The 24152-nt window shown below is 39.8% G+C and overlaps 1 protein-coding gene across 1 annotated transcript; it reads left to right on the top strand.

The window, feature by feature from the left end:
* Positions 1-6: 6 nt before the first annotated feature.
* Positions 7-22984, top strand: wipf2a (WAS/WASL interacting protein family, member 2a). Its single transcript, XM_084932221.1, has 8 exons — positions 7-529; positions 9980-10119; positions 10462-10594; positions 11327-11446; positions 13048-13713; positions 15314-15541; positions 19306-19407; positions 20944-22984. Exons 2-8 carry the CDS (start codon positions 10060-10062, stop codon positions 20982-20984), a joined length of 1350 nt encoding a protein of 449 aa, XP_084788347.1. The 5' UTR covers positions 7-529; positions 9980-10059; the 3' UTR covers positions 20985-22984.
* Positions 22985-24152: the final 1168 nt, after the last annotated feature.

A 24152-nucleotide genomic window follows, 5' to 3' on the forward strand; every position in this document is an offset into this window, starting at 1 on the left:
ATGCACCGCTGTTGTGCTCCATTTTGTGTCGCTCTGCTTGTTTCCGGGTTTCCGAGAAGAGAGCGATAAAACGGTGTCAGCAGGGAGTATGGCTCTGCTGGCAGGTCAGGAGGGCAGGTAAAGTTTTCTATAGCTACCCAAAACTGATAAAAAGTGGTTCTCAGACGCGCCCAGCACTTTGTTTAATGCACTATTTATCTCAAAGACCTCTTGCGGACAGAGTTTGCAGGCAGCCGGACTGCGCTGACATTGACAGCTGGAAAGTAAACAGCTCGGTGCAAAGCAGCTAACTGCGGCTAGCTCCAGTGAACCCGCCGCTAGCCGATCTGTTGAAACCATCGACAGCTAGCTAGCTAACCTGCTAGTGTCGCTGGTAACTTAGCCAGCACAGCTCACCAGCACCCTCCCATCATTTTTTTTTTTGGAAGGGGGGTCAGACTCTCCCCTACGAAGGATTTCTACATCGACACTTCCCATTCATGTTGTTTAGGAGGACGAGACTAGCAAACATCCGCTTGTTCGAGCCAGGGTGAGTAAATTCGTAATGCTAACCAAGTTTAAGTTAGCCTCTGCCAGGTATGTATGCTCACTCTCCCTTTACCTGGGAGCGGCTACACAACCTGGCTAGGCCTTTGGATCATGTGTGTGACGAACGTTTATGTCACTGTTTTCATGTTTCTCTTAACTGGAGGTCTGTCCAACAAAAACTATGTTTATACAGTGGTGTGCAGAGGTATACAGAATTATGTACTTGTGCGAAGGCATCAAATGTCACACTATAAAAAATCATCACTATATCGGTATTTAAATAGACGGCTTTTGTCATTTCATACCCAAGTAGGGTAAACATCTCTCAAACACTGTAAGTAATGGAACTATCCGGCACACGGAAATATAAATGGTTATTTGAAAACCAAAATAGATGCCAGTTTTCGACTAATCGATTATTAGTTTCTGCCTCGTGTATTCATTAAGCTCAACGCAATAAAAATTTAAATTTCTACATAGTGTACAAATGTGTCTTCCATCCCTGGTTTTATGGTAGTTATCTGGTCTCTATATGTTGAAAAAAGCTGACAGTAGAAAATGTTGTGTTTTTTATTCTAAAGAATGTCTTGAGCACACAATTGAGGTTCTGTTTTAGTTATATGGGGCCATCTCCACTCCCCTAAAGCCTAGAAACACACACAGTGTTACAGGCCTGTAAGCTCAGCGTACTTCCTTAACCACAAAAGCATCCTACTTCCTCATACAGCCCTCCCTCTCTGGCTCTGTTTCTCTGTACATCGCCAGACTGTTGATGTGGGGAAACTTCTTGCCATCAAATGGCTGTTTACCAACTGTTTGGGTGAACAGTTTAATGGTGAGCAAATCTCAGCCTCATGACCTACTTAAGAGCTCATTTTTACTTGGATCTTGAATGGACAGGATTAGTTAGATTATGGGGTCAAAGGTCAGGACCTGTTGCTTTTGCCAGGGCATGACTGCCAACCATATGAGCATTTTTACTGCCTGGGTAATATTTGATTATCATATCTTATTTAAACCACAGAGTCTTTTCAGTATTTCTGAAGTCTTATACCAACAATCTGAGGTCTTCTTGGCTCTATACAGTGTGGGTTGTCACTTAAAGAACTGCAAAGAATTGTTAAAAGCATAAACAACAGTTACTAGTTCCAGTTTCTTAAATCAGAGCTTTAAGATATAAAGATTAAATCAGAGATTTTGTGATATCTCATAATAAAGTAAATATGACGTGACAGTGGATCCTTGAGTTGTGTAATAGCCATTTGCACACACCTTTTTTCCTCCTTTCTTGCTGGTTTAATTAAATCACTGTCACTGAAATAGGTCTATTTGAGACTACAGTTACTCTACACACCAGACAGGTCTTGAAATATTTGCTGACCCCCTACTCTCAGTTTTCGTAAATCTGCTGCTGTGCGGTTCGCTTTAACCCACGTCTCTGCCTGACTAGCGAGCTTGCTAGGTAAGATTCCTTTGGTTTCCCTTGGTGAAAACCTGTCTCAGCTCTAAACCATGCTGCCCGAGGACTGGAGCATAAAAGAGGTGAGGGCGGGGTGAGGAGCCAACTGCCTGCATGAGGCAACAATGAGCCCAGACAGCTAACTGGTTTGGGGAGATCCAATGACCTCAGACACTCTTGTGTGAAAAGCTTTGACATTTAGAGCAGTTTCAGTACAGGTGTATTATATGCAGGATGGACACAGTTTAAGATAATATAATTAGCTATAATGTAAATTCAGTACAAATATTTTGGTAGTCTTTTCAAATCAAAACTTTCCAATACTGGAAAATGATGTCCATCATATAAATTCATGTGTGATTACAGGATTTAAAAATATATATATATATATATATATATATATATATATATATATATATATATATATATATATATATATATATATATATATATATATATATATATATATATATATATATATATATATAAATAAATAAATGAATAGGGGTCAAACAGAGCTGTACTTATCTCGCTAAACTGACTGTATAACAAGTTTTATATTTAGTGTACCATCTCGCAAAGATGGGCAAAGTGCTATTCTAATTTCATAGTGGATGAAAACGCACTGTCCTGTATTTCTTCAGGTCATTATTGATCAATAATGCCTTGAATAACCTCGAAACGGCTAAATTATTAAGTAATCAACCTTTTTCCTCTAAAACGGCCCCAGATTACAAGACTTGTGTCAGGAGTCAGTCTAATTCAAACAAATGTCAAGTGACCAATGTGATTTAAGTTAGTGGCCAGAGCTTATTGTACAGGGAGTGCAGAATTATTAGGCAAATGAGTATTTTGTCCACATCATCCTCTTCATGCATGTTGTCTTACTCCAAGCTGTATAGGCTCGAAAGCCTACTACCAATTAAGCATATTAGGTGATGTGCATCTCTGTAATGAGAAGGGGTGTGGTCTAATGACATCAACACCCTATATCAGGTGTGCATAATTATTAGGCAACGTCCTTTCCTTTGGCAAAATGGGTCAAAAGAAGGACTTGACAGGCTCAGAAAAGTCAAAAAATAGTGAGATATCTTGCAGAGGGATGCAGCACTCTCAAAATTGCAAAGCTTCTGAAGCGTGATCATCGAACAATCAAGCGTTTCATTCAAAATAGTCAACAGGGTCGCAAGAAGCGTGTGGAAAAACCAAGGCGCAAAATAACTGCCCATGAACTGAGAAAAGTCAAGCGTGCAGCTGCCAAGATGCCACTTGCCACCAGTTTGGCCATATTTCAGAGCTGCAACATCACTGGAGTGCCCAAAAGCACAAGGTGTGCAATACTCAGAGACATGGCCAAGGTAAGAAAGGCTGAAAGACGACCACCACTGAACAAGACACACAAGCTGAAACGTCAAGACTGGGCCAAGAAATATCTCAAGACTGATTTTTCTAAGGTTTTATGGACTGATGAAATGAGAGTGAGTCTTGATGGGCCAGATGGATGGGCCCGTGGCTGGATTGGTAAAGGGCAGAGAGCGCCAGTCCGACTCAGACGCCAGCAAGGTGGAGGTGGAGTACTGGTTTGGGCTGGTATCATCAAAGATGAGCTTGTGGGGCCTTTTCGGGTTGAGGATGGAGTCAAGCTCAACTCCCAGTCCTACTGCCAGTTTCTGGAAGACACCTTCTTCAAGCAGTGGTGCAGGAAGAAGTCTGCATCCTTCAAGAAAAACATGATTTTCATGCAGGACAATGCTCCATCACACGCGTCCAAGTACTCCACAGCGTGGCTGGCAAGAAAGGGTATAAAAGAAGAAAAACTAATGACATGGCCTCCTTGTTCACCTGATCTGAACCCCATTGAGAACCTGTGGTCCATCATCAAATGTGAGATTTACAAGGAGGGAAAACAGTACACCTCTCTGAACGGTGTCTGGGAGGCTGTGGTTGCTGCTGCACGCAATGTTGATGGTGAACAGATCAAAACACTGACAGAATCCATGGATGGCAGGCTTTTGAGTGTCCTTGCAAAGAAAGGTGGCTATATTGGTCGCTGATTTGTTTTTGTTTTGTCTTTGAATGTCAGAAATGTATATTTGTGAATGTGGAGATGTTATATTGGTGTCACTGGTAAAAATAAATAATTGAAATGGGTATATATTTGTTTTTTGTTAAGTTGCCTAATAATTATGCACAGTAATAGTCACCTGCACACACAGATATCCCCCTAAAATAGCTAAAACTAAAAACTACTTCCAAAAACATTCAGCTTTGATATTAATGAGTTTTTTGGGTTCATTGAGAACATGGTTGTTGTTCAATAATAAAATTATTCCTCAAAAATACAACTTGCCTAATAATTCTGCACTCCCTGTATAGATAAAAACCCCAGTGTATTCCATTGTGTTACAGACTTGCGTCACCCTGTATTTACACCAACCTAATCCTAGTTCCTAGTTGGATTTCAGTGCCACTGTATTGGGAGATGAGACTGAACAGATGTTGAAGTTGGAGCCACTAAACATTGAACAACTTTTATTTAAACTGAAATTACTGCAATAGAAAATAGAGGGAAGACTTTGAAACCAATTGAGTCTGTGCACTAACGGGAAGTGGCAGTGGTTAAACTGGCTATTTCATTAGCATTTGAGACACCCAGATACACTTATTACTTGTTAGACAACACCCCTGTGAAACAAAATCTATGACCAAATCAATAACTTAGTCATTGTCTACATTATAGCTACCTGAAGCCATGTTTCTGGAGACGGACAAGTGAGGCTCCAGTCCAAGAAAAATATATGTGAAATTGATCAGTCATCTGTCATGGCTGATCAGCTAAAAAAAACAAAAAAAAAAACAGGCCTATTCCAGTCAGCAGTTGACATCTCTAGTTCCCTCTGCAGGAAATCTGTGCAGGGAACAGGACTTTTTGATTAACTTGATTCTCTTACCCTTTTTCCACCATAGGAAAGTTCAGGGGAGATCATTAGATTTCACAAAAGTACCCAAGTCATTAGCAAGACTATAGAACTTAACTGCATGCTGAGGTTGCAATGCAGCCATTTGGTTCATGTTACAGAGCTCATGACTGAATAAACATGGTGCAATAAAAGTTATTTTAGAAGTACATATTTCCAAACACTTACCTTTACTTTTATTTAAAATTACTTGAGTAGGGTTGGGGGTTGCCACCTCAGCATGCAGTCAAGTTCTATAGAGTCTTGCTAATGACCTACTCATTTTATACAGGTGTGTTGCAGCAGGGACACATTTGAGTTTTAGGACACCGGCCCTCGAGGTCTGGAGTTTGACGCCCCTACTTTAGACCCACAACTGAAAACCTTTTTGTTCTGTGGGTGGAGTAAGCCCTGAGATGATTTTTTTTTTTTTTTTTTTTTTTTTTTAGGGGAATATTCAGAGTAAAGTTGAGGCGTTGGATTCTTTCTGTAGAGACACGTCTAAAGCGAGTCTACCTACCTAGTTCGAGGGACCCTCTTAGGAAACTGCCTACTGAGCATCATGCCTAAGAGCGACTAGCTTCAGGGGCTTTTATCTATTCGCAGCAACATAACACAATCACCAGCTGCTTGTTGGCATAACGTCAACTACAGTCATGACAGCAAGACAGAAGATGCTTTGTTCAGTGATGCCGTTTGCTGTGTCTTGGCTTTCTTCATCCTAACTATAGAATTGGAAATGCAGACTTTTAGAAACTGTGTCATGCCTGACAGCTATGTCCAGTCTACACTAATAGAAAGTTGTGTATTACCAACATGAGAAGTTCTGTTTCGTTACAATTAAGTGTAGGTGTGTGTGTTTTTTATATAATCAGAAAAATTTTACAACTGGTTCAGTTCTGTCCTACAAATAGGTGGAGTCGGTTTCAACACCTTAAGCCTTATAAAACTGATGACTCTTTAAAATGAGTAATCATCATGTTGTGACAGTTCATATTGGATTTACCTGAGGGCACCCTCCATTGTTGAACAGTTAAGGATTTACAAAAGATTACAAGTGAAATTTGAAAGACAGAACAACTCTGTCATTTCATCCTTTATCTCAAGCATCATGCTTCATAACAGTCTTGTCAACTGTATTGTGCAAACTGTCCCAATTCCCATGGGAGTAATCCAGGTCGCAGTTGCATTTAACAGTGATACAGGCACAAAGTGTAGAACATTTAAAGGAAACCATATGAAAACACTCAGCTCTTCACATTAAAATGAACATTCTCCTGTTGTTAGCTCTGCCTGGATGCTGGTTAAATGCATTGTTCTTATTTTGGATGTGAAACAGGTAGTTGATCAGTAGAAGAAAAACAAAAACACAGGATTGATTAAATGTTTAATTATTCTTCGGATTAAAAATTGTTCTGAGGATCTGGTGCTTGCTCTTCTCTCCTTTTTGATATTTGATTAGCTTTCAGTTTTGAACTGAAAGAAACACATTCAGCACCACTTAGCCAAACCCGCTAAGAGTTGCTGCAGCTATTGAGAGGATTTTAGTGAAACTTTAGGGTTTACAAACTGTAAACTTGTTTTAAAGTCTGGTTCATTGTTCAGATAGAGGAACCAAAATGCCTGGAATGGTTGTGGGTTGGCAGGCTGTCGTTGTTTAGCAGAGCTTTTCATACAGACATCTACATAATGTAGTTGTTTAGTGTCATCGGGAGCAGTGTCAAAATGTAACAGCCAGTAATGTGGGCTACTCTTGTTTGTGTTTGTGCTGTTCTTGGTCCACTAGCATAGCTCCTGCTGTGCTAAGAACATAGGATGTTTAACATACAACGAACTAAAATGCAGTGGTGTTCAAAACAGGTAAAATTATCCACTGCAATCATGGTGAGTGTTCCTTGTGGCTTTTTAAAATTTTATTTTATTAAGCAGATATTCTTTGATTTAAAAGTTGGTTCGAGTTAAAGTCTGTGGGATCCATTACACCCGCTGTGCAGTGCCTCATGAACGGCATAACATTAACATTACACCTGCTGTTGCTAGCCGCCATTTCTGCCGGTTACGCACCTCTAACATGTGCTGCATCTGCTACAGGTGGGTTGAAGATATTTGTATATGATTGCATTGGTTTTAGAGCCATTTAATGATATATCAGTAAAGAAGCTCAGTGACGAACAGATTATACAGAGGGAAATGTTGCAACAGTTTGTGGAAGAAACTTTTGGGGAAAAAAGTTATAATTTCTTTGCTTCTGGTTTTGGCTGCTTCTCCTCCCCTAACAGCACTGATATGGACGTTTTGTCTTAGTAGTGACATCTCACCATTAGGGAGAATACTGCAGCTAGGACTACCTGCATTGTAACAGCGAGTATAAATTGATATAGTTGCGTAATTATGTCATCGGCGGTGCACGAAGGGACCACTGGAACATTTGCATTCGCCCTGTAACTGGCTATATTGATCTAAGGCAGGGGTCAGCAACCTTTCACACCCAAAGAGCCATTTGAACTCAGTTTCCACGCAAAAGAAAACACTGGGAGCCGCAAATACTTTTTGACATCTAAAATGAAGATAACACTGTATATATTGTTTTTTACCTTTATGCATTGTGTGAACAACTAAGTTGCTTATGAAATCCTTGAAGTGCTACAGAGAAAATTACATTTTATTTATGTAATTAACACATTTTGAACTCTTAAAGAAATATAACAAAAGGAAAGCTGAACTAAAATGATCCATGTAGCAAACAAAAACTGTTGTGAGCTGCCAAACTTATATCGCCTTTGGGCTTTTGGAGCCTTGACCCGACTTTTAAAAAATAATTGGAAAAAAAGCACTATGCTGCTAAAAGAGGAAAAATAGATATTTGCAAAATTCTGCCTAAATATGTATTTTACCTGGTTAATATGTGTGGCGGGGCGTGGTCTGCAGCGCCGCTGCAGGGGAGGCGGACGCACCTGAGCGGCACCCACAATCACGCCTCGCCGCCTTAACGTCTGTGCTATCCATGCTGTTGTGTTGGTGTGTGTGTGGGCTGTGAGCTGAAAAGCTACAGCCGGCTGTATGCGTACAGCAGCCGTGTGTGAAAAGTGGTCAATAAAGAGATGCTGAAAAGCGTGTTCATGCAAACATCGTCGGGTCTGCTGTGGTATGTTTACAATGGGACTTCTGCTCCTGAACCTCTGCGCTCAGCGTCTGCAAATCGGGGCTTTCATCTTTACGCAGGACTGTAAGCTGCCATCTGTGAGGTGTGAGCGGTGTTTGTTTTTAACATAGTTCACGGTGGAGAACAGCTGCTGACATAATGTGGATCCGAAGATCCATAATTGGCCTACCTGGGGTTGAAAGTCTCGATAAATGCACGGCGTTTCGGCGGGTATACCGGCTTCCGTGAGTGTGACGCTTATTTTGAGCGATGAAAAAATAATAGAATATAATTGTATTTTTATATTTAAATATCACAATAATCTTCAAATTTAGAACTACAAGTTAAAAAAAGAACTAACATAAATAAAATACACTTCAGCTAAATACTTCCCAAACCACACGGAGCCGCACTATAAGGACTAAAGAGCCGCATGCGGCTCCGGAGCCGCAGGTTGCCGACCCCTGATCTAAGGGCTCCATGCAAATTTATCTGTATAGCCTCTGCATTGTTTGAATTCCCATATACCTTCTCTCTTCGTTGCCAAAGAGCTTTATAAAGAGATACTGATGAAAGGCGACAAATCCTGCATAAGTTCCTTAACCCTCTATACCTTAGTAGGCTTCTACTTTAATACTTGAGTTTCCTTTAAATTCCACAAAAAGAGACATTTGATGAACATTCAAAACACCTGCATTTACCAACAAATTTACATTACATTTACATTTTCATCATTTGTCTCCTCCTCATCTTCATCTGCCATTAGACATGCAAGCCTCTTGTCTCCAGACAGCTGACAGTCACTTACTTCAAAAAACAAAACAAAATTCACTAGCACTGAACAAAACCAGCAGTGTTTACTCACAGGCAAGTTCGGGGTATCCTCAACAACTCGTCTCATAAGTGAGCTTCGCTGGCCCATATTGGACTTTATTTGAAAAGACAAGCAGACAAGGACACTTCATACACAATGAAGTTTTAACATTTTATAAAATATTTGACATAAATATATATATTTTTAATTCCTAATTTATTTTTAAGTGTTAATATTAATTAAATGCATAAAAATATAATGTATATACAACAATATCTTATATACACGGACAGCAGTAGAAGGTTTCCAGTAATCCATGGCTGTTATGGGGAAATACGGCATATCCAGCTGTTGCTGTTAAAGGGTACAGAAGGTTAAAAGGTTCTTGGTCCATGGGAAAGCTCCTGTGGTGGAAACGTGTGTGTGTGTGTGTGTGTGTGTGTGTGTGTGTGTGTGTGTGTTCGTGCTCTTAATTTCTTGAAACTAGGGTTACATCATATTCTAGACAGGACCTTTTTTTTTTTTTTTTTTTTTTCCACTACTACACTGGTACAACAGTATGTGCAGTTTTACCCTTACTGCCAGTTAAACCTTTGCTTCATCAGACAAAACTACACAGCTGTGGCTAGTATAATGTGAACACAGCGAAGCTGGAGGATGAACGCAAATTTTTTTTCCACTCAAAAGTTAATGTAAGGGTTCCTGACAGTTAGGGTCAAAGGATGCTGTAAATGGACCAAATTTCAGTCAGGAGAACAACTGAGATAATCCATCCACCATACGAAGTTAGTCTGCATGGGCTGGGCTGCAGTTACACCGTGAGGCTTTAAAAACTGAGCTTTAAAACGTGGTGCTGATGAATAGTGGTAATAAAAACTGAGAGAGACTGACAGTGATCACTGACTTTTTTTAGGGGCGTGTTCAGATTAAATAGAACAAGATACAAAACTTGTGTTTTAAAACATGTTAAAAACAGAAAAGCCTTAATAAATACGGAGTAGAAACAGGGTTCATACGTCATCACTTAACAACCGAATTGGCTTTCAGTTTTATCAGTTGAGATATTCTGTCATTTTCAGGAGCCAGCGTATTGTTCCAGCAGAGACGGTGAAGTCACCGGCCTTTACCCCACACAGAACGGTGCCAACGCAGAGTCAGGATGCCTATTCCTCCCCCTCCTCCTCCTCCAGGACCCCCACCCCCTCCAACCTTCCATGAGGTCAGTGACCCGATCAAATATTCATCACAACACACTGCACTGAAAACTGACAAGTTATACACTTCCTTGTAGCAGATCTCTAATTTGACCTGAGATGTTTATATGTGCTGTGAGAAATTTGTTTATATTAAAACATGGTGCAAATGTGCACAAGACGTGCTTGTCCCTGAAACGTTTTTGAATTGTTAAGCCATGGGAAAAGTCAGATATAGAAGCTAAATTACCAAAAGCTGCTACTAAACTATATCTTTGTTTTAAGTCTGCATTGCGAGCTCAATAAACCTTCTGTTCTAACTAAAGGAGCCGGAAGTTTGTTTGCAAAGTTTTTAACTGTCTCCACAGGCAAACACAGCTCCTCCCAAACTGAGCTCATCTGAGGCAAAAGGCAGAGGAGCACTGCTGTCAGACATCCACAAAGGCGCCAAGCTAAAGAAGGTCGCCCAGGTCAATGACCGGAGTGCTCCTGTTATAGAGAGTAAGTTTGTTTTATACACAAACTCAAATCCCAACTGATGTACTGCCTGTGAGTTGATTCAAAATGTCCTGTAAAAGAATCGTTCTCTGTGTCTCTGTGTTAGCCCTGCAACAGACTCCCAGCCTGGGTTAAGGTTAGAGTAGTGACCCTGACACGAGGATGGATGTACAGAGTCCTAAAATTATGTTGTATTTATATACTGCCAAATCACAACAATAGTCACCTTGGGGTGCTTAATATTGTACCAAACACTCGCTGACAGTGGGCAGAAAAAACTCTCTTTGACAGGAAGAAAACTCTGCCATCTGCTACGATAAGGTGGGGTGGTGGGGGTGGGGGGCACAGGACAAAAGACACATTGTGGAAATGCAAAGTAGTGTATAAGCAAATAGATGGGAAAAAAGGTGAATGACAGCGCATGTTTGTTTTCAATAAGTCGTCTTGCTGTATGTCAGTAATGATGTGTGATTTAAGAGTTCCCTTTATTTATTTTTTTTCATTGTTGGTGGTATATATTTTAGAAATTTATGTAAAATATGTTTAAGTGGAAAAAGGAAACTGAGCTTGACCTTTAAAATGTTGTTGATAAAATTTGTTAAATTAAAGAACAGTTTTTGTTTTTTTTTTCTTACTCTGCAGTGTAACAGCTTTTTCCCATCAGTTTTCCATGATAAAGTCTTAGGTTCTCTAAATATTTGAATATTAAAATGTATTTCTGTTTGCCCCCCCCAGAATCTGGAGGTGGTGGAGGTGGTGGTGGTGGTGGTGGAGGTGGCGGTTTTGGAGGTGGAGCCCCAAAGGGAATGGGCGGCCTTTTCCAAGGAGGTGTGCCAAAGTTACGGCCAATTGGAGGTAAAACATTTATGCTATTTAGCACATACGTGTTTGCCCCAGTTTACTGTATTTGGATCATTTTGTCAAAGAGCCGTTATCATTAGTGTGAGTAAATAACAAGGAGAAGAGAGGACACCTGAAGTCAAACCTCTGAAGGGAAAACCCTGTCATGCACATTACATCTGTCAGCAGATTATTCCAGAATAAGAAACAGCACATAAAGAGAGAGAATAAAGCTCCTTTGGCTTTTCTCCCGAGCTTGTACTTTTTATTTTTCTGTCCATCATTTTGTGGTTATAGAAATAAATAATTTACACTGCTACAAATTCACAATGCTTGGACCATTAATAATGAATGAAAGTCTAAAACTTACTATTTTAGTTGAATGTTAAATTATTGAACTGTTACACTTCATATGCAGCAAATAGCTTCAACCTTTAACTTCTCCTGCTGCTTGTTTGAGATTTTTATAATGGAAGATCTTAGCAGTCAAAGGTGTAGCTCCGTGGAGAAACGTTTCCAACTAGTGTTAATGTAACCATAAGCTGGTCAAACTTGGTTACCCACCCCCCTCACTAATTAAGCAATAATGTACAGCAACAACACCACAAGATTGTACTGTACAGTTTAGCGAGAGGTTGGTATATAAAGCAGTATTATCGACGAATCAGTCAGCAACAGGTCTGACATGTGACTGATTTGTGCAAAAATCATCTGATTGTAGTATTTAACTCGTCCACATAGGGCTCGGCGATATATCAAATATATTCAATGTATCGTGAGATTTTCCCACGCATGTTGGTTAAAATGGCTTTATTGTAACCATCAAGTATAAGTTACCATGGAAATATTAAAATATTAATATTAAGTTATTTTTTTCCCACATGCTGCGAATGCATCATTAAAATCCCCAACCAGGAAAAATTTCTACCTGGCACACTGCATTGAGCGTGCGTGTTTATATATTACCTGATTGAGAAAAATATGGTGACTGCGGGAGTTTCAGATGAGCGAGAGTATGAGACTCACTGGGAGTGTTAAGTCATTCCCAATTCCTTATTATTTTGCTTCCAAAACAATAATACTTGCTTCCAAGAAACCAGAGTTGTTTTTTGTTGTTGTTTTTTTTTCCCCAGTGCTCTTTAGCAGTAGTTTTCGAGGCTTTCATTGGACATTGGCTGCTGTTTCTTTTTTACTGTTTTTTTTTTTTGTCTACACATAATAGACATAACTTGGCAATTGATCAATTTTAAATTGTACCTTGAAGCACTTTCTTCCTACCAGCCTGTTGCAAAAACACATAACCTTTTTAAAAGTTTCAGTATTCAATTAACGAATTAGTCCATTGTCAAATTGTTTATCAAAGCTGCTTTGATGAAAGGTTGTAATGTTCCTGTTTGTATATAAATAAAGGAGCATCTGTTGGGTTTCAGGTGTTGAGATTAATTATAATGAAGCTATAACTTTAATTCTGTGAGTGGTGGGGGAAAACTAAATAAAATTACTCAAGAAAATAATGTGATAAATTCATAATGAAACTGTTTTTCTTGAAGCTGTAGCCCATGCCAGTGCTTTTAAAAGTGCTGCACTTAAACACTGCCTCTCTGTCTTCCACACAGACGGTCCTGCTGGTGGTTCACTGGGCAGATCTGCGCTACGGCCCCCGGGGTCCCGGTCAGCGGCTCCTCGTCCTCCCACAGGCCGGTCCACCTCACCGTCACCCCCCAACAAGCCCTCTCCACCAGAACATTCACGCTCACACCGCCCCTCGCTGCCTGACATATCCCACTCCTCCAGCGGTAGCAGTGGGATGAAGCACAGCACCTCTGCACCACCGCCCCCACCACCCTTTAACAGAGGTGGCCGTGGAAATGCCCCACCTGCCCCAAGCCAGAAAGCATCTCTTGCACCTTCCTCATCCTCTTACAGCAGAGAGAAACCCCTTCCACCAACACCTGGAAGAGGTCCAGCCCCGCCCAGCAACGTAAAACCTCTGTCCTCCAGCAGACCACCTACTGGAGGCTCTTCTGCTCCTCCTCCTCCCCCGCCATACAGACCACACACATCTGGTGGTGTCTCTAATGGGCCATCCCACGGCGATGGAGGTGGAGCTCCAGAGCTTCCCCAGAGGAATAACTCCCTTCATAAAAAACACACAACAGGAGGCAGCAACCAAGGACGCAGCCATGCCCCACCGCCACCTCCATCATTATCATTGTCATCCTCTTCTCAGCAGTCTAACAGACCACCTCCACCTGTCAGAGATCCACCTGGACGCAGAACAGGTACGTCCCAGAAATCTGTCAAAAGTGCAATATTGCCACTCATCACAATTTTTTATTTATTTTTTTCCTGTGATTGAAATTCTCTCGTTCATTCTCAATCATCTCTCTAATTTGACCTTCATGAAACCTAACCTCCATTGTTAACCTAATCCATTTATCAACTCATCATTTGAATGCCCAGATTTACTTCATATATACAATAAAGATATGGCTGAGTGCAAACTCCTGATTGTGAACGTTGAAGAAGACCTCATTATTCTTTATTTTGAGGAGAAATGTTTATAATGAAGGCAAAGCAAGCCTTGGCTCATTATCTCTGAACCTTTAAGGCACAATCCAGGATAATGTGCTGCAACGTTTTCTACACATGACAGGCTTCTATCTTCTGAATCTGAAAGTAGTGCAGAACGATACAAAAAAATGTGCTTTGTCTTGTTCTGTGTGATGTATAAATCTTTCTTTTGGCTGCAGCATTTCATCAAGTTCCTGCACAGATTCTTGACAGTAGTATAATATTTCTTATAATTACAGCTGCTTTTGCATTTTGGGAAATGACCTTTTTTCCCCCCCTTATTTTGTCAACAAGTGACGACATTAGGATATTTTAATATGCGGAGCAGATATGCTGTTCTTTGGTATTTGTAAGTATGCTAAGTTGGGTGGATGTCATGTGGATGACACATCTTAGATGCTTCTGATGTTTAAAAAACAAAACTTAAAAAAACTGGGGGATTTAGGACAGCCACACCTACAAAGTGCCCTAGTTACAGATGAAATTCTCCACGTCTGACGTGTCAAATGATGATTTTGTTTCTGCTTCAGAAAAGATTTATGGCACACTGGAAACAGTCATAATTTGAATTCAAAGCAAATACACGAAACAGGAAGGCACTTGTTAGCTTGAGTTCTGGCTTGTGATTGAACGGTGAAACGATTTGCTACAAGGTCTCCTGGTTTCTCTGCATTCCTGTAGCCCTGTGGAATATTCCAGCATTCCTGTTCACCTTGTGTTTTCCCCCACACACACTCTTAATATTAAGTTGCACAGACTTGTTTCAATCTTACTGTTCGCTGGTACTGAAGTCTCTATATTTTAAAAGTCAGTATGAGAACAGATAGATGTTTGGGGTTTTTTTTTTGGTTTTTTTTCCCACTGTGATGCAGTGACAGGAACTCGAAATGTATCATGTGGCATATTCTAAGTTGCTTTGTTACAAACAGTAGCATTTTTAAGAAACTATATCATATCTGGTTTCATGATTGGTTATGAAACCAGCTGAAAGAAAGATGCTTGTAATGTGATGTTTCGCTCTGTTCTGCACAACATACATACACGTTTTTACTGATTGCTGAGTAACACTTGAGTCTGTACTAAATGTAAAACAGTCATGGGTCAGTACTTTCATTTCATATTTCTGTTTTAGCCCCTGTGTAAAAACTTTCTACCCTTACAGGTTTTATCTTATCATGGTGGGGAGACCCCGGCAACTGATACATTAGACACACAGACTTGACCAGATTCATTAAAATCACTGCCGTTCATCTGACCCTCAGTATGAATTCGTGATCACTTGTTTGTGTGTGTATGTTGTCGATGCAGCTCCCCAGGCGCCCACCCCTGGGTCTCGTAATGGCAATCGGGATGCCCCTCCTCCCCCACCCCCTTACCGTGGCCATAGCTCAGACTCCAGAGGCAATAAACCACCACCTCCTCCTTCCTCTTCCTCCATCTCATCTTCCTCCTCACGAACCCCAGCTGGACCCCCTCCTCCACCCCCGCCAGTCCGGAATGGTTACTCCTCCAGCTCCTCCTCTAAGTCCATCATAGGTGAGTGCGAAAAGACTGCTTCGGCAACATCTCCTTCATATTCCACTGTTGACAACTGCTAAATAACTGTGTATCAGTTTTTAAAATCCTACTGAATCTAGTTCAATTAGATCAAATGGTACCACAGTTCACAGCAGGCAAAAACAAAGGGATACAGGATTTCACCATTTATCAAGTTAAAATATTTATAATGAACTTAGCAAAATGATAAGAAAAAAAGGATAACATCCCTAAAATTGTGAATTCAAAAGTGTTATAAATGTCTCTCTCCAGACATTGTTTAAATCCTAAAAAGATGAGCTATAACCATCCCAGTTTTATGTGTGAAATCTTATTTACATGATTTTGCTCACAGGTTAGACCTAAAATGGCTTAAATGTAGCTCATTACCTTTTTGCCTGGTTTTGTATGTGTGGAGGTATTCAAATTGGACCCTGACACCTCCATCCACACCCATCCCCTCTCTTTGAATTTTCTGCTACACAGTCTCTTTGCATAGCAGCACTGGTGCACACAGCCAATGTGTGTGTTCTGTTAGGCAGGAGTGGAAAACCCAGTGCTCCATTTGTAAATCAGCTAAGAACACAGAGAGGGTACTGTACATGCATCAGAAAATCAACCATAACTGGAGCACAGTGGACAACTGCCCAGTGCTTGCTGTTTAAACCAAACTGTGATCACAAACAAAGAGTTTACATGAATCCACACTTGCCAATACTGCAGACCCACACAAACGCAGGAAATGGCAAATGAAGGCTAATGCAACAAAATGCACTGTGAGATAAACAGAAATGAAGATGGATGAACAGGAGGCTGAACCAGATTATCATACTGCTGATAATCTAGTACTAATCTTGGATAAACAAGCCCAACCTGTTATAAGTAAATTGGTTATCCATGGTGTTACGACAATGTTGGTAGGAATACATTGTGGTTAAGAGAGCATAACTACAAAGCTCAATAAATTATGTTTATCTCACGGTCTTATGTGGCTGCTGCAACACAAAATGTGGCCTTGTAAGGGATTGTGAAGTTGGTTTTCCCAATAAAAAAATTAAGACTGGAAGTCTGAAACTCACCAGAGTCACTAGAAGAAAAGATTTTGTTAGGCCTAGTAAAATAAAAGTGTTCATTTCCTTATGGGGTTGGAAGGACGTAGTTTTGCCACATGCACTCAAAAACCTGTCATTTATAATCAACAGTATGGTTGAAATGTTGAACACCTGGTGATGGGGTTGGTAGGGTTGGTAACCTGCTAACTAGATCTTACTTCCAGGGGATTTGTGCCAAAGAGTCTTTTTGCCGGGAGGACGAAGGGCAGCCGCTAGTGTTTTATACCTGTGTGAATGTGTCTGGCCTACTGCTATAGTGTTGAACTAGGACGGTGGTTTCTGTTAAAGTTAAGTATAAAGTGAATGATAACTTTTTGGTAATTAAATTTAAATGATACTTAATTACAGTAACTGTGTAACTCCAATTTCATCCCCATTCTGTTTTAATGGAACGGTTGATAGTGAGGCAGATGAGGACCAAAGTTCCTTATCTGAGGCACTGTATGGTTTTTGTCAAGGGAGGTGCCGATGATTTCTCTTGAGATGGTGTCCCTATGCAGGCAGTAGGAGATGGAGAGGAAGAGGAGAGAATGTTAAATTGTCTTATTGCTCCATAAATGGCTTTCAAGTGGACTTTGGATGTTTACCCCTTCCTTTGATCCCTGAAAAGCTCGGATAATGTTTGAAAAAACATATCTCTTAATTTCAGTAACTTTGGGCACCACCAGTACATCTGTGCAGTGAGCAAACTGAACTTGAGCTATATCTCTGAGTGTCAACACTACATCCCCAAGTGTTGGTACCTATCTGAATGTGGGGTTCGATCTGACTGCTCTTTTAAACAGGAGATGAAATGCTGAGGCTTATACAAATAGCTACCACTTTTTCTGCTGCTTAACTAGTCAAATTTGTTTATGATCTTGATGCGATGGAGGTGACGGTGACGAATCGCCGTTGATAGTCAAATCTCCCCTGACACTATGCAAACTACCCTTTTGGTTTCCTGATTTGTCCACACATCAGGAAACCAAAAAGGTAGTTATGGGTGGTTCCTAGATTACTACTGAGGCTTTGTGTACTTACTGTGTCAAACTTAAGAATTAAAAATGATGATAAAACCAAATCACTATTTATGTGATTTGTATAAAGGGAGAATTGAGGCTGCAGACCATGGGATTTATAGCCTAAGATAGTTGGTCATCCTGTCTCTCAGCAACTCTTTCAAACTGAGTAATAAATGTCATAAGAGAGCATAAACAGTCATTGCTTGCATGGCAGGTGATTAGGGAATAAATGTAAATTCTCGACATGCCAACCACTACAAGAAGTAAATCATCAACCTGTAGGAAAGACTTTTTTTGTGCACAGTTTGACAGAACTGGGGGCTGAGACAAAGTAAGCAACTTGTACGACTTGTTTTATCATTTGACAAACCAAAAAATACCATTTATTTTTGTTACTAGGCTTGATGGTTGGAGTTTGTGGCTGTAGGGAAGGCAAAGATGTTGTACGGGTGATCTGTAGTGGCTGTAATCTAAAAACTGAGATGTGACTCAGCTCTGTTGATAATACAAAGGTAGGGACCAGTGACTACAGACTGAGAAGAACGAATAGGGTAAAAACTTTCATGCTCATCAGCTAATTGTTTGAAAGAGGGGTTGAAAGATTTTTTTTTTGGTTTTGTTTTTTGTTTATTTTTTGATATTTAAAAAAATAAAAGCAAACTTTTGCCTGGTGGTTTAAAGTACTCCCTCTGTCAATTCTTAGGCTTTATGTACGTATGTAATGGTAATCTGTTCCTTAGCAGAGCTTAATATGATGTGAATATAACCTCAAAGGAGCTACAAAACATTTCATATTACATAATGTCATTATTTATGTAACAAAAACTAAGCCATATTGCAGAAGCAGTGTTTTTTTTTTTTTTTTTGTTTGTTTGTTTTTTTTAAACTAAGTGTACCCCTAATAATTCTATAGGAACGAAAAGGGTAAGGCTTATCAAATGTACTTCATTAACTGATCACCAGCCAGTGTGAGCTCACCAGTAGAAGCAAAAGTTTTGCAGCTTGCTTGCCTGCAGCATTCAGGTATGTGGTGACACAAGGTCAAGGAGGAAAGACGTAAATAATGATTGAGGAACAAATGTTGCTGCCTCGAAATGTCTGGCAATGGTTATAAATCATTTGAAGTCCATAATTCTACAGTGAACAAGATTATTCACTTAATTCATTAACAATAACGTTTATGATGATCAGGTTAAAATTTGATGATGATGGCTGTTTAATACCTCAGTATTTTTAAAATAAGAGCTTTACTGACCTCACAAAAGTTCCCATAAACACCGGGGTGTCAGCCTTTAACATGCTTCACTAAGTCTGTTATGCTACTATTCACATCTGTTATGTTGTGTGTCAGCTGAAGGAGATGATGTTACTCTGGGTGTATCAGTACTGTTGCAAATGAGTATGCAAGCAGTAAAAAAATCCATTAAAGCATTTGTTACGACACTTTGGTTTAGGAAATGATCTCTTAGCCACAGAAGTTTGAGATTTAACTTTTTCATTTTGCGTTAGTAGTAGTCATAAGTTTTAAGCAATTTAAACTGTCCACCGGCTTTTCTTTGTAAAACAAATGCAATTAATAATTAAAACGTGTGACTTGATGTGTCTGCACATTTTAAAACATTTATGTTTATTCTCCTTCCTCCTACAGATGATTTTGAATCCAAGTTCAACTTCCACCCTATTGAAGACCTTCCACCTCCAGAGGAGTACAGGCCTATCAACAAGGTCTACCCCAGCAAGACCAACACGGGTATGAGTAACACTATGAAGCACATTTCTCTCCCTTCACTTGACTTGTTTTGTCAGGAATAATAAAACACTGCATTCTCATGGAGAATATAGTGTTATTGTCAGACACGGTCACTTTATTTACCCAGATGTCATGTGCTAAACACTTAGAACAGCAGTAAAACAACAAGGAATAAACAAGAAGAAAAGGTTATGATCTGTGTGGTATGACTGAAGCATGACCCACAGTGTAAATGTAACAGAATGCCAGCGCCCCTTAAGATTCAGTTAAGCCGTGGACAATTGTTTTATTGCCATATAAACTGCTCTGTTTGTGTTATGTGTCAGGATGCAGCCATATAGGAAGCTGGGTTTCATGAAAAATTACCCTGGGCTGCTGTGTGTGTGTTTTTTAGACACTATCCTAACAGTTTGGTTTACATGCGTCTTTTAGAGCTGTTGGCACGTGCTCCACATGCTCTGGAGTTGCTCTGGAAAGTGTCTTCCCTATAAATTCAGTGTTATTATAGCAGCATTAACATAATTAATAATTACTAGAAACTAGTAGTACTTCTTCTCTGCCTATAAAATAAATATATAATATGCACACACCTAAATGTAAAAGCACTAATTAACAGGCAATGGTAATTTGCAGTGTAGGAAACAAATTGTCTTCTTAAAATATTGATGTGACATCTTTATGATGGTAGTATCCTGCCACAAATAGAAATGCTAACAGGTATTCAGTGACTCACACAAGCTGCAAATGTATTCTTCTGTTTTTTTACAACATGCCAAAGGAGAAAGGTATAACGCAACATTGACCTTTGTTTCACAGTAAAGGTTTACCACCAACTTAATCACAGCTTACCTACTTCCTTATAATGACTACTTGAGTTTTGTGAAACGAAATATTAACCTGTCGAGTTGGGGAGTTGGAGAGTTTAAGTCTTAGGAGCCATGATGTTTCCAGGTTGAATCAAACGCAGGATTATCATCTCAGCTAAGAGATTTATTGGTCTTTGCATTTCTAAAGTTATCAACGTTGAATTCACAAATCAATTTCATGAAAATGGAAACGAGGGCAACAGTTTTAGCTTCTTCAGTGACCTACCCGTGTATAATAAACATTAGCAAACTGCTGTTGATAACGCCATGCAGTTCAGTTAGTAACATAAGGATGTCATTTGTAAAACCATGTCAAAAGTACAGCTGTAGATGATGCCTTCCACCTTTGGCTTCTGGGTAACAAGGAAAAAAAGTACCTTCACAGAGCTCCCTGGTTGACAGAGCTAACTTAAGATTTTGAGTTATTTCTCAAAATGACAGCTTATTAACTCAAAATTTTGAAATTTCTAGTCTACTGTGGTTGAAAATGGTTCTCTGTGAGTTGTAAAATAATAGCTGACCTTCTGTCAGGGCTTGAGGTTTTAAAGATTTATTCATTGAACTGTTTTTTGGTTTTGAACTTTCTTCTCAAAATGTACAATTTATGCCCTTTACACCAGTGTGAGGACTGAGCTGTAGTTAACTTTGTCTCTCCACCTTCTTTCCTCAGCCGTAAGAGGAGCTCCTCCAGCGCCACCAGTGGGCAGGTGAACAGACCTCAGTTCGGGACTTGAACTGTGTCGTTGAGGAGGGAGTGGTGAAGCACTCGAATCATAAACACACTACATCACAAACATACACTAACATTGAGCCACCAGCTGGAAGCATCAAGGTGAACACAAAGTAAACACTACTACACCACGCAGGTTTGACACTACTCAGCGGTCACTTTCAGTCTTTGCACGAGAGAACAAAAACCACTGACTGGGACCACTTTGATGACGACTCTGCTGACGGAATGCAGAGGCTTCTGTTTGACACTACATATCGGGACCAAACTCCGAACACTTCCAAATCTCTGCATTCCATCTTTTTTTATGCTTATTCAGAATAATAAGAATAGTTGTGATTTTTCAGAATAACATATTTTCTTTTTTCTGTTATGTTATTGCTTTTTGGTGTCAGCATTAATTTGTAGGGAATATGAGCAGATAAACTCAAGTTTTTCCCTAAAAATTTGTACTGCCACACATGTGGGGCTTATTGTCGGTTTGTTAATTAGTATTTGTCTTGAATAGCCATTCCATCAGTGCCAGGTAAAGGTGTGCTTGAGTCGGTGTGCCAAATGCAGGTGGAGTCTCACGAACGGTTCACCATGACAGCAGTCGCCACACACTTGTTCTGACATTTATAATTCTTTGATTGTAGTCTTGCCTGTTTTTGTAACTCTATCCTGTATCTGGGGTTGTTCATATTTGCATCTTCAGATGATGTTGCACAGCAGCTAAACTGCTTAACCGAGACACTGTGCATGACTCTGACATACGCACCTTCAACATCAGGACTACATCATGTTGATGCAACATAAAACTGATTTGCCCCTGATGGTTCTGACAGGTTGTCCTTCACATAGCCAGCATATTTCTTCAGGCTCACTGTGGGTTCTGTGTGGGCCACATTTTAGTCCAACACTAATTATTTGTTTACTGGACCAAGGTTTGCAGACCATTTTTGGAGGAGTTTACAAGGGATCATCTCTGTTTTCGCAGGAATCTTCTTCAAGGGAAGTTGGTCTGAAAGCTCAGCTCTGCTCTGAGTCATGATTTGCTGCTGGTGGCCCTTTCGAAGAAGGACCTTATAGCCAGAGAAAGATAATGTGTTGTTGAATTGCTATGCAAGCAGCAGTTTGTAGAGATTGTAGATGGTAGCAGCTAACCAAAAACAAAAATCTTAAAAAAAAAATAATGCAGGAACACTTAAGTGCCAGAGAATTGTTGGAATACATATGGAGGTCCTCTCTTTTCTCCCTTTGAAAGCATCAAGTTTCACTTTAAAACACTAATGACATCATTTTCTACAGTGCACAGCACAAAAAGTGAACAAAAAAAATTCTGGCTCAGGTCAGACTGTCCATTCTCAGTGATGCAGCGCCTCCTGGTGGTATTTGCCTTACACAAATCTGTTGTCACTCATCGGTACCAGTGATTAGTTTTTTGATGATGATGATGACGACATATATTGGGGGAAGATGATGACAACGGAGTAAATAAGAAACAAGTCTATTTGAAAATGCAATAAATATTGTATATTTACTTTAAGGAATATGGTAATCATAGTTATTGATCTATTTTTATGTTGTAAAAAGCTTGTACTATAGGAAAAGACAAATGATTAAGAGTTCTAACAATGTTCCAGTGGGTGAGCTTTGGTCTGACAGACTGGATTCTTTGTTGCACTTCTCTGGACATTTGGCCATAAAGGTGAATGAGCTGAATTGATGTGAGGTTTTACCAATGAGCCAACATTTTTGGGGTCTGGTTTTCAAAAAATCAGATTGGCAGGTAATTTAGTGAAGGTGATAAGTGATGCACCTCCACTTCTTTTTCTGGATCATGTTCACCTTGATACACAGATGACCCCTCTACTTTTCTCATGTTCTCACCTTGTCCACTCTGAAAAGCAAAAACCCTGTGGTCATTCACGTTATCAGCCATGTTTTTATCATTTGAAATAATTTCAAATAAATATTCCTGTTGGGAAAGGGTACCTGATTCATTGTGTCTGTTTCTTTATGCTCAGTTTCTGTATTTGTAGCTTTTCTTCCACTTGCACAATGTTTTACTAAATTGGCAGAACTCTGTACTGACAGCTATTTCATGCAGTGGACGCTTGGCTGGTATCGTTTCTCTAAACATTAACACAGCTTAAATCTCATTTAGATAACTTTATCTAGATTTCAAGAGCAATAATTAACTGTGCAGTTATTAAGCGTATGGTTTTGTGAAGAGTAATTTTTACCACCACGAACCTGCTAAGGCTTATGAAGAACGTGTAACATTAAACTGTTGAGTTTGAGACTTGAAAGTGGAATATTTGTTGTGAACATAGTTGTAGTAGATCCTTGACGTTACACTGCCACCTTCTGAGGTCCTCCTCCAATGTCTATGAGACTTTGTCCTTAAGTCCTGTTGTTCATCAGAGTATGTATGTGTTCTTAGAGCCTGTCAGAATCTGAGTATACTCCGCTTGCACTTGCTTCCACTCTAATTTACTCAGACCTAATGTGACGCCCACGTCCTCGCAACGGCGGGAAACGTGAAACGTGATCTGTTAGTCCCACCCACTTTAGCGAGCGGCGGGAAGGTAAGACCTGCAGAGGCAGCTAAGAGGATGAATATGAGGACTGTTTTAAGCTGACTTTTTCATTCCAGGTAAGTCTTTATTGTCAGTGATTTGTTTTCGTTAAAAACAAATTTGGGTTGAATCTTATGAGTAAACCTTGAGGTGTCTGGGATACTTTAATGTGCCTTTCTATTCATATCTAGATCGTAACTGTCAGTGCAGCTGGGCTCGACCTACCAAAGCCTGAATGTGCAGATATTTTGTAACGTGTCATACAACAGCTGAAGTTTTTTGTAGTGCAGTTATCCCATCTGTTGGGTAAACTCTGTCGCTTCAAGAAACAAAATCAGTCAGGTGAAGGTTTGCAGTTATTTTTTTTCTTTTTATCAAAATATCCCACATAATAGAGCTGTGTGAGGTAATATAAAATACCTTAAACTTTTACCTTAAATTCTTTAATGAGGCTTCACTTGCAACTAACATGGACAGTATACTGTGTGGGAATTATGTACATGTCATACAAATGATTAAAGAGAGTAGCTGTTAATGGCGTTTGTAATGTGGACTGTATGGAACCGCCTTTCGCAGAGGAACAGG

Source organism: Perissodus microlepis, chromosome 6, assembly GCF_051167445.1.
Source record: "Perissodus microlepis isolate ML-2025 ecotype Zambia chromosome 6, ASM5116744v1, whole genome shotgun sequence".
NCBI lineage: Eukaryota > Metazoa > Chordata > Actinopteri > Cichliformes > Cichlidae > Perissodus > Perissodus microlepis.